This window comes from Hyperolius riggenbachi, chromosome 5 (assembly GCF_040937935.1).
Source record: "Hyperolius riggenbachi isolate aHypRig1 chromosome 5, aHypRig1.pri, whole genome shotgun sequence".
NCBI classification, from domain to species: domain Eukaryota; kingdom Metazoa; phylum Chordata; class Amphibia; order Anura; family Hyperoliidae; genus Hyperolius; species Hyperolius riggenbachi.
The window spans coordinates 432618591-432630820 of record NC_090650.1 but is presented as its reverse complement, the minus strand read 5'-3'; the positions used below and the strand labels follow the sequence as shown (position 1 = coordinate 432630820).

The window sequence follows — 12230 nt, the reverse complement described above, 5'->3', positions numbered from 1 at the left end:
ACAGCTTGCTACCTACACTGAAGCACCACCTGCATCCCACTATCCATAACGGAGCACCCACAGCTTGCTACCTACACTGAAGCACCACCTCCATCCCACTATCTACACTGTGGCACCAACAGCTTGCTACCTACACTGATGCACCACCTGCATCCCACTATCCATACCGGAGCTCCCACAGCTTGCTACCTACACTGAAGCACCACCTCCATCCCACTATCCATACCGGAGCTCCCACAGCTTGCTACCTACACTGAAGCACCACCTGCATCCCACTATCCATACCGGAGCACCCACAGCTTGCTACCTACACTGATGCACCACCCCATGCATCCCACTATCCATACCGGAGCTCCCACAGCTTGCTACCTACACTGATGCACCACCTGCATCCCACTATCCATACCGGAGCACCCACAGCTCGCTACCTACACTGATGCACCACCTGCATCCCACTATCCATACCGGAGCACCCACAGCTCGCTACCTACACTGATGCACCACCTGCATCCCACTATCCATACCGGAGCTCCCACAGCTTGCTACCTACACTGATGCACCACCTGCATCCCACTATCCATACCGGGCCTCGTTCACATTATATGCACTTCCGTTGACATTTGGAAGCGCGTATGTTGTCTTCAAACGCATGAACGGCAGAAGGGCATAGACCACCCTTCTACCGTTCACATATACAGTGCTATTCATCAGTACGATGTGCTATGAAGTGCTTGCGTACTGCTGCCTGCATTTTTTTCCAGCTGACGCAGAGCTGAACCCATCACTGTCAATGGATGTTATCAGCAGCGCATCGGGCAGCGATGCAGATGGCATCCAATCGTTCACATTACGTTGTGATCGCACAGCCATCTGTGCTGAAGAAATCGGAACGATGCCTTTAGGGCATATGGAACACTACCACAGTTTTCTCCGGTTTTCTGCATCTGAAAAGCGGATACAAGTGTGCACAGCTGCGTTAGTCAGACGCGATTCACCAAATCGCACTTGCAAATTGCTAGCGTTTGCTATTGAAATTTTGCAGTGCAATAGCCCAGAGAGTGGAGTGGAGTCAGCACTGAGAATAGCCTGAGATAGAGCATAGCTGTATTGCAGTCTCAAATCACACATAGGTTACTTGCCCATAATATGACTTCTGTCCCTGGCAGTCTCTCACACAAGTCAGAAAGCAGCCCTCCTGGAGTCTAGGGACTGTCAAAAACTTCTCAACTTGTTTTACACCTAATCCACCCATGCAGTCATTATAACAACAAACAGTGCAGTTTCTATAACAATGGTGAGAGTCAAGCAGTGTAGTCTCTATGCTAAAATGCACCCATGGCGAGGGTGTAAAAATTCCCCCGCACAACCCCCCCGCAGGTGTCCGCAGCATATGTTATCCCGGTCTAGTTGCACTTATTGTCGTTCCCCCCAGTATAGCTAGCCAATAATAGGTACCCCAGTATAAGTAGCCAGGTATAGGTCCCCATAGTAGTAGGTGAACCAGTATAGTTGCACCCGGTATAGGTTAGCCAGGTAGGTGCCTCCAGTATAGGTAGCCAGTATAGTTGCCCCCAGTATAGGTTAGATAGGCAGGCGCCCATGGTATAAGTTAGATAGGTAGGTGCCCCATTACAAGGTTATGCTAGGTCGGTGCCTCTAATATAGGTAGCCAGAATAGTAGCCCCCAGTATAGGTTAGTTAGGTAGGTGCCTCCAATATTGTTAGCCAGTATAGTTGCCACCTGTATAGGCTAGATAGGTAGGTAGGTGCCTCCAATACAGATGAGATAAGTAAGTGCCCCCAGTATTGGTTAGATAGGTAGCTTACCCACAGTATAGGTTAGATTGGGTAGCTGCCCCCAAGTATAGGTTAGATAGGTAGCTGCCCCCCCAGTATAGGTTAGATTAGGAAACTGCCCCCCAATATAGGTTAGATAGGTACCTTCCCCCCAGTATAGGTTAGATTAGGTAACTGCCCCCCAGTATATGTTAGATAGTTAGCTGCCCCGTGGTATATGTTAGATTGGTAGCTGCCCCCCAGTATAGGTTAGATAGGTAGCTGCCCCCCAGTATCGGTTAGATTAGGTAACTGACCCCCAGTATATGTTAGTTAGCTGCCCCCCAGTATATGTTATATTATTTAGGTGCCCCCCGGAATAGGTTAGATAGGTAGCTGCCCCAATTATAGAGCGGGGAGCAGGAGCCGCGGGTAGGGCAGCCCGACCTCTCCCTTCCTCTCCCCTCCCGGGCCACCCTCCGTGCTCCTCCCTAAGCTGCATGGTGAGCATGGAATCGCTGTATACAACTCACCTCCCTGCGTTTCAATCGCCGCTCTCTCGACGCCGGTCATTTCCTCTCTGCATACATGTTGATACACACGCTGCTTCCTGTTTATCATGAAGCAGTGTGTTTATCAGCGTGTATGCATAAAGGGAACTGGCGGCGAGAGAGCGGCGATTGGAACGCAGGGAGGTGAGTTGTATACTGCGCTTCCATGCTCACTCTGCAGCTGAGGGGGGAGCATGGAGGGCGGCCCGGGAGAGGAGAGGAAGGGAGAGGTCGGGCTGCCCTCCCCGCGGCTCCGGCTCCCCCCTCCATGACATCCCCCCCCTCCCAACAGCGGTCAGGACGATGGCATGCCCCGCACTGCCTTAGAAACGGGCACGGAGACAAGACCGATGTTTGCCCACGGACCCTCCAGGGAAGCACTGCATCATGCTGTGTATATTTTCCAGCTTGCCTGTCCTCTAATTGCCTATAATATGACGTCTGTCCCTGCCAGTCTCTCACACAAGTCAGAAAGCATCCCTCCTGGAGTCTAGGGACTGTCATCGCACTATCCATACCGGAGCGCCCACATCTTGCTACCTACACTGAAGCACCACCTCCATCCCACTATCTACACTGTAGCACCCACAGCTTGCTACCTACACTGATGCACCACCCCATGCATCCCACTATCCATACCGGAGCTCCCACAGCTTGCTACCTACACTGATGCACCACCTGCATCCCACTATCCATACCGGAGCACCCACAGCTCGCTACCTACACTGATGCACCACCTGCATCCCACTATCCATACCGGAGCACCCACAGCTCGCTACCTACACTGATGCACCACCTGCATCCCACTATCCATACCGTGCCTCGTTTACATCATACGCACTTCCGTTGACATTTGGAAGCACGTATGTTGTCTTGAAACGCATGAACGGCAGAAGGGCATAGACCGCCCTTCTACCGTTCACATATACAGCGCTGTTCATCAGTACGATGTGCTATGAAGTGCTTGCGTACTGCTGCCTGCATTTTTTCCAGCTGACGCAGAGCTGTACCCATCACTGTCAATGGATGTTATCAGCAGCGCATCGGGCAGCGATGCAGATGGCATCCAATCGTTCACATTACGTTGTTATCGCACAGCCATCTGCGCTGAAGAAATCTGAACGATGCCTTTAGGGCATTGGGAGCACTACCACAGTTGTGTCCGGTTTTCAGCGTCTGAAAAGCGGATACAACTGTGCACAGTTGCGTGAGTCAGACGCGATTCACCAAATCGCACAACAAATTGTTAGCGTTTGCTACAGAAATTTTGGAGTGCACTATCCCAGAGAGTGGAGTGGAGAGAGCACTTAGAATAGCCTGAGATAGAGCAGAGCTGTATTGCAGTCTCACATCACACAGAGGTTACTTGCCTATAATCTGACTTCTGTCCCTGCCAGTCTCTAACACAAGTCAGAAAGCAGCCCTTCGGGATTCTATGGACTGTCGAAAACGTCTCAACTTGTTTTACACCTTATCCACACATGCAGTCATTATAACAACAAACAGTGCAGTTTCTAGTAAAAAATCTCACCCACCCCTGGTGTACGCAGCATAGGTTATCCCGGTCTAGTCGCACTTACTATATGTCCCCACAGTATATCTAGCCAAGAATAGGTACCCCAGTATAGTTAGCCAGTTATAGTTCCCACCAGTATTATGTAGCCAGGCATAGGTGAGCCAGTATAGTTGCCCCCGGTATAGGTTAGCCAGGTAGGTGCCTCAAGTATAGGTAGCCAGTGTAGTTGCCCCCCGTATAAGTTAGATATGTAGGTGCCCCAGTACAGGTTAGCTAGGAGGGTGCCTCTAATATAGGTAGCCTGAATATTTTCACCCAGCATAGGTTAGATAGGTCGGTGCCCCCAGTATAGGTTAGTTAGGTAGTTGTCTCCAATATAGATAGCCAGTACAGTTGCCACCTGTATAGGCTAGCTAGGAAGGTAGGTGCCCCCAATACAGGTTAGGTAAGTGCCCCCAGTATAGGTTAGATAGGTAGCTGCCCCCCAGTATAAGTTAGATAAGTAGCTGATCCCCAGTGTAGGTTACATTAGGTAGGTTCCCCCCAGTATAGGTTAGATATGTAGCTGCCCCCCAGTACAGGTTAGAATCGGTAGGTGCCCCCCAGTGTAGGTTAGATAGGTAGCTGACCCCCTGTATCGGTTACATTAGGTAGCTGCCCCCCAGTATCGGTTAAATTAGGTAGGTGCCCCCCGGTATAGGTTAGATATGTAGCTTCCCCCCAGTATAGGTTAGATTAGGTAGGTGCCCCCCAGTATAGGTTAGATAGGTAGCTGCCACCAACAATGGAGGGGTGAGCCGGAGCCGCGGGGAGGGCAGCCCGACCTCTCCCTTCCTCGCTTCTCCCTGTCTGTCCGCCCTCTCTGCTCCCCCCTCAGCTGCAGAGTGAGCAGGGAAGCGCTGTATGCAAAAGACCTCCCTGCGTTCCTATCGCCGCTCTCTCGCCGCCAGGCATTTCCTATCTGCAGCGCCCCTGGAGTCTAGGGAGTGTCATCCCACTATACATACCGGAGCACCCACAGCTTGCTCTCTACACTGAAGCACCACCTGCATCCCACTATCCATACCGGAGCACCCACAGCTCGCTACCTACACTGATGCACCACCTGCATCCCACTATCCATACCGGAGGACCAACAGATCGCTACCTACACTGATGCACCGCCTGCATCCCACTATCCATACCGGAGCACCAACAGCTCGCTACCTACACTGATGCACCACCTGCATCCCACTATCCATACCGGAGCACCCACAGCTTGCTACCTACAATGATGCACCACCCCATGCATCCCACTATCCATACCGGAGCACCAACAGGTCACTACCTACACTGATGCACCGCCTGCATCCCACTATCCATACCGGAGCACCCACAGCTCGCTACCTACACTGAAGGAACAGCAGTACCCCACTATCTATACCGGGTGCAACCTCAGCTCACAACCTACACTGAAGCACCAGCAGTATCCCACTATTCATCCCGGATCACCCACACCTTTTTAGCTACACTGAAGGAACCGCAGTACCCCCCTATCCATACCGGTCAACCACAGCACACTACCTACACTGAAGCACCAGCAGTACCCCACTATCCATACCGGTCACACACAGCTCGTTACCTACACCAAAGCACCAGCAGTAGCCCACTATCCATACAGGATCACCCACATCTTGCAACCTACACTGAAACACCTCCTACATCCCACTATCTGTACTGTAGCACCCACAGCTTGCTACCTACATAAAAGGATCACGAGTACCCCATAATCCTTACTCGAACACAACAACAAATTTATATACACTTATTATAATTAATTTTTCAATAACTATATTGCAAAACATCGAATCTTGTGGGCAAACACGTAATTCAAATGTTTTTGTATTTTGTAGAGCAAGAATAAAAGAAAATGCCAAATTGCATTATAGAGGGCTGTCCAAACAGAAAAACAAAAAATGTTTCTAAGGAGGGTGTCATCCTTCATAGTTTCCCTAGTTCTTTGGAAGAAACACAAAAATGGCTAGAAAGCACAGGTCAAGATTTTTCAAATCTAGAACTACTTGCTGGAAAAATATTTGAGGGAAATGACAATAACATATTTCGTGTTTGTTCGGAACATTTTCAACCTGAGTGCTACAATCCAAAAACCAAAAGAAAAATGTTGTTAAAAGGTTCAGTACCCACACTATTTCCTAAAAATAAATATAACATTCTCATAACTGAGGAGGCTATACTAAACTTCAGTAGAAAAAAACGAAAGCTTAGCGAAGTGACTGCGGAACCAGGAGAGACATGTCTCAAATGCCCTACTTGCAAAACTGTTGTTAATTCTAAAAAAATACCGACCACCTCTGAATTATCGACACAGACCGAAGAGACAGAGGTTCACTTAGTGTATCCTGAGAGCATGTTAATTTCCACACCAATCAAATCCAATGAACCATTCATCATTGGAAGTCAAAGTCTTCCTTCACCGGTGACTGTAGTACCAGACATTACTTTTGACATTGAACATATGTATAATGATGAGGGAAGGAATAGTGATGTTGTAAGTCAAGGATGTATTCCAAACATTGGCCAGGAAATAGAAATTGTGGATAATGTAGTCGCAGAAAGAGACGATTGCGAAGAACCAAACATGACCACGTCTACCATAACTGAAAAAAACAATAAGGATGAGGACTTTGATCCTAACAGTGTAACAATGACAGATTCAGATTGCAGTCATGTCTTTGCCAATGAGGAAACATTGGTGCACGAATTAATGGATGATACTCCCGACAACATATCTAAAGCTGTGAAAATGCGAAAATTTATCATTTTCGAACAATGTTTAGATGAACTTTTACTAAAAATAAGTTGTCAATTTTTCCCAGATTGTACAAAAAAAATTAAGAAAGTAAGTAAGGAAGTTGTCGGCTCGGCTGTTATCATTAGAGGGGTTTGTGAGGATGGACATCGAGGCAAAATAGTGGAGACCCAACCAAAAATGAAGCATCATTTTGCTGGAAACATCCTAATAGCTTCTACGATAGTGTGTGCTGGGCTCGGTTATACCCAGATCTCACATTTTTTCAATATTTTGGGAATTGCACTTTTCTGTGAAAAAACTTTTCATAAGTACCAAAAGAGATTTGTTTATCCCGCAGTAGACCAGGCTTGGAAAGATGAACAAAACAAGACTTTTCAATCTTTAGCAGGTGAAACGATAAGTATAGCAGGTGACGGGCAATGTGACAGCCCAGGCCACAACGCAAAGTATTGTGTCTACACAATAATGGATTTGGTGTCAACAAAGATATTGGACTTCGAAATTGTGCAATCTACTCAATGTAAATCTTCAGTGGCGATGGAGAAACATGCTTTCGAAGTTTGCATGCCAAGGGTTGTTGATCGAGGAGTGGACATTTTTGTTTTTGCCTCCGATCGACACGTGGGGATCAGGAAAACTATGAGTACTACATACACTGATATCGTACATCAATTCGATGTGTGGCACTATGCCAAAAATATCTCAAAAAAAATCAGGGACGCAAGCAAAAATAAATCTTTCAAATCTTTGGCTCCATGGGTGGATAAAATACGAAACCATTTCTGGTGGGCAATCAAAGACTGTGAGAACAACGTTGACAACCTGGAGAGAAACTGGCTCAGTGTGCTGCACCATGTTCGAAATGAGCATTCTTGGATTGAAGATGGGAGAACATACAGCTGCTGTCATGATCCCATAACCGAAAAAGAGAACGAAGAAGGCATATGGCTAAATGAGAAGACACCAGCTTATGATCTGCTTAGTGCAATTGTGAACGATCCGAAACTGAAAGCAGACTTTGAGCATCTGAAATGGTCTTGCCACACCGGTCCCTTGGAGGTGTATCACAGTACAGTATTAAAATATCGTTCAAAAAGAATGCACTACAGCATGGATGGCATGGAATGCCGAACAAAGTTGGCAGCTTTGACAAACAATTGCAATGTTGCAAGACCTCAGGCAGTCGTCAACAAGGAGATTAAAAATAGCAGAGAACTGGGAAGCAAGCGATACCTATTCTGTGCTCCAAAAGGAAAAAAAACATGGGTTACGAAAAACATTTACGAAAGAAGGGAATTTTCATTTCTTGAGCCAATATTGGAGGACAGTTTAAAACTAAGTGTTGGAACCCTAGGTTCGGATTGGTCATCAAGATCTAGTACCTTACCCAAGAACATTGCTAGTGTTCCACGACCGGATGTTGAAGAATTATTGAAAAAACGACACTTTCGATTTGGACTTTCCAAATAGAGCATCAAATACTTCGATTTGATAACAATTAATTATTGTTTACTACTTTGTATTTACACGTATAGCATTGTTCATTAACTGCTTTTTCATACTTTACATCCATTTGTATACATGTATATACGTGTGTTGTGGATACTATTCGTTCCCCCACGTTTGTTGAGATGACTGTGCAATCGTGACAGAAATGTTAAACCAGGACTGTGGAGTAGTAACAAAAATCAGCCGCCTGCGTCTCCTCGGGTTGATATTCCACCAGCTGCAAAACCTTGACTCCGTTAATTTGCATATTAGAATCTTATTGCTCAAAAGTATTTCACATGAAATGCATCTCTTATCTGACAATGCTTGTGAATTTTAAGTGAGAGGGATATGGTGGCTGCCATATTTATTCTCCTTACAATACAAAAATTTGACCGGGCTAGCTGGAAGATCTCTTTACTCTAATAATTGTAGTCTTAATTTTTGAAATAGTCCTTTGAAAGAGTACTTGCAGAAAACATGAACAAAGAACATCTATCTGGCACTAGACAATGTGAGTGTGGGTACATGTAAGAGTGATGTGCTGGTACTCTGCAGGGGAATAAGGAGATTCTTCCTCTATTCCTCTTACATAATATTATATTATTTACATATCTTCCATTAAAAATTCACTCCTATACTGGAAAATCCCAGTTTTGTAATCCATACGCAGGGGGTCCTTTTCATACGCTCAAACACAGGTGCTTGTTCTCACATTGTGAACCTCTGAACTAAATTTATGTATGATCTAAATTTGTTCACACCAGTATATGTAGAAACATAATTAATAGTGAACCTTCTAGGGTTTTTATAGTGCTTGAATGAAATTAGATTGCCGGAAACCTAATTAATCCGACAATCACTACCAAATACTTACCTACTGGCATGTGACAATACCAGAAACAAAGTTCAAGTTAATTGGCTAATTGATCCGAGTATATCTATTGAATTATAAGTTTCTGTTCATTGATATGAAAGATGTATCCCAATGTCCACCTCGACTCTACCGAGTCTGTTAAGTTGGGATGTGATTGGGGGCGGGTCAACTGCCGACTCAGGTTCACTAGAGGGAAATTTGTCTGCAACAAAGGGCCTCTGTTGCTTTTTGTTTTGAGGTGTCTGTTGGGGGGCCCCCAGGCTAATTTTGCACTATGGCCCAATTGCTACTTGAACCGGCCCTGCAGAGTAGGTAGCTTTCTCTACCTATGATTGCCCTGTGCATAAATGTAATACCATTTTATAGATGTCTTTTACATTTACATTATATTGTATATATTTTTCCAACTGTTTGTAACCTTGAAAGGGACTTGTGTTCTTCAGTACATATTTTTAAATTAGTTTTCGGAAGCAATATTATGCCTCTGTAATGTTCATTATAAATGGAAACATTTTTTACGATACAATACTGTTTGTAGTATCTGATTAGGGCTGCTCAAATCCTGATCCGGGAGATACCCGGTTAGTTGCTACCCTGATATCTCCCAGGAAACCTGTGCGGACTGGGCGGGTGGGTCAATCTTAACCTGTCTGAATTTTTTTTCACTCCATCCTTGGCGCCTCCCACGTTGCGCTCCATGCGACTACAAACACTTCCTCCTTCTGGGTCGAAGGAGGAAGTGTTTGTAATCACGTGACGCGCGTTGAGCGCATCGTGCAATGGCCGGACTAAACATTACGTCAGACAGGTAAGATTGACCACCACCGGCACAGCCGACACAGGTGTACTGTGAGATATCCGGTTAGCTACTATCCGGGTATCTCCTGGATCCATATTTGAGCCCACCCCTATATATGATGTTTTCATTTGAAGAATATACTGTTACAATATTCAAAACTCTTTGTATGCTTTTTACATTAAGTTAATATGTTAGAAACAAAAAAATTGGCTTTCAGAAAATGTTATTCATCTAAAATTATAATATGCTATAATTTCCGGACTAGCATCCTGTCTTCACTTCAAAAAAAACATTATTAATCGATGTTACATATCTCAGTAGTGCATTAGACGATTGGACCAATTATAAAAGTATATGCTAAGATGAGTGTCCTTTACTATCATGATAACATTTCACGATAAAGGTTTTGGGAGACGAAAGGTGTAGTGATGGTTAGATTTGCATAGATGAATGGCCATGTGAAAATAGGGAGGATTTGGACTTTATTGTCTATCATCAGAATTTCCAATATTGAGAGATATCGTCGCACTCTCAACTCTGTGTTTTTCAGTTCAGCATAACTTTTAGGCCCGGTTCACATTAGCATTCGCTGTCCGGATTCGCCGGGTCTGATCCGGACCGTATATAGTACAAACGGAACGGACGGTCCGCATAGCAATGCCAAGTCAATCCGGCCGTTCACACGCGTCCCTTCCGTACGGAACAGAGCCGGATGGGATCCGGACACTTTTCCAACATGCTCTATTTTTTGGGTCTGGATCATCAGGCCGACGCACCAGGACCTGAGCCTGACTGCACCATCCGGCAATAGAAATCAATGGGAAACGGAAAAAACAGAACACACTGGCTATAAAAACCGGACGTTCTACCCCACTTCCTATGCGTTTTCTAGCGGTCATTTCTGGAGTGGAGCAGCAGTGACTTTGTGCTGGAGCTGTTTGGCAGTATGTCGGACGTGGAGGTGAGGCCCTACACAGCGGAGGACCTGATTCTACAGGTCCAGCTTCTACATGTGCTGCGCTGGCATGTGTACAGACCCCAGGAATTTATGTACTGTGTCTCTTTTTTAAAAACCGGATCCGGGTAGCGAGCCGTTTTTATACCTGATTACGTATGCAAACGGACCAGATCGGAAACCTACGGTTCCGATCCGGTCCGTGCATCTGGTCACTTTTTTCAAAAAACGCAAGTGTGAATGGGGCCTTATGCGATAGACACAACACTCTGTATTAATGAGAACATTTATCTCAACGTTTCCACAACTGGCATAGTAGTTCAACATCTGGGATATTGGCAGCTGGCACTACTCAACATCCTAAGAGAATGCCTCCTGACACTAATCAACATCCAGGATAAGGTTTAAAAACACAAGCCCAATCATTCAAATGTACTTTATAGATGTGAAAGAGTTGAGCCTGTGCAGTGTAGCTGAAACTATCATTCTCCAGTTCCGAGATAGCAGACATATTACCTATATCAGATCCTCAAATGTTAGATACAAACTGAGATTTTCTATTCAATTTACTGTCCGATTATTTCTAGACAGTAGAATTTGCTTTTTGAGAGATTTCAACACATTTTCGCATCAAATTCCATTTACTGTAATAGGAAATCAATGGGAAAATGCTCAGAAATGAAAACAAACATTTTGGAAATCAACAAACAGACATTAAATTGGCCAGAAAATATCAGTGTGTACACAGCATTAGTCATCTGATCTGGATCGATTAATATTTACCTTGATCCTGTTGTGGCGGTCATTGTGTTCCCTTGCAATTTCCAAAGAGGATTTAGAAAGACGTATTAAAATCCAGATGTTTCTACCTTCAGACATAAGAACCCTCATGTGGACGGTTTTAAAGTACCCAATTTTTTTTTAAATTATTTATTTTATTTGCTAATGCAGATCGTAACCAGTGGTTTCTAGGACGGTCAATGTTATTTTCTTATTTACTGTGGTTAATTGACTATGGCTATGTTTACTGTCATGTCAATAGGGCTGGTACATGCTATTAACAGGAGCAACAGGTTCAAAATTTAGCTGGTGTCCCCACTGGTGCATAGAATCCTGTACACAGTAGTTTTCGTTGCCAACATCTACAAAAATCAAAACCCCATGAACGATTTATAGAGTTGAAAAATACAGGCAGACAACACCTCTACGTTACACGTGCTCGACTAGTCTCAGTATACTGTTTCTGCTCTGCATGTCCCACCAATCTATATAGTCAATTTTTACAGAAAAGCGAAGGTGGAAATTCATAGCAGCAAGACTAAATGGAAGATTGATGTAAAATAAAGTTCCAATAACTGCATGGAGAAGGCAATTAAAGAGAACTCGAGGTGGTTTTGACGAATAATATCTGCATACAGAGGCTGGATCTGCCTATACAGCCTAGCCTCTGTTGCTA

General features: G+C 44.9%; 2 protein-coding genes across 2 annotated transcripts in view; both read left to right on the top strand.

The window, feature by feature from the left end:
• The window catches only part of PTK2 (protein tyrosine kinase 2), a 341550-nt gene that overhangs the window by 223550 nt on the left and 105770 nt on the right, over positions 1-12230 (top strand). The window lies entirely within an intron of this gene.
• LOC137517898 (uncharacterized) lies at positions 5752-9268 on the top strand. Its single transcript, XM_068234975.1, has one exon. The coding sequence runs from the start codon at positions 5753-5755 to the stop codon at positions 8123-8125; it is 2373 nt and encodes a 790-aa protein (XP_068091076.1). The 5' UTR covers position 5752; the 3' UTR covers positions 8126-9268.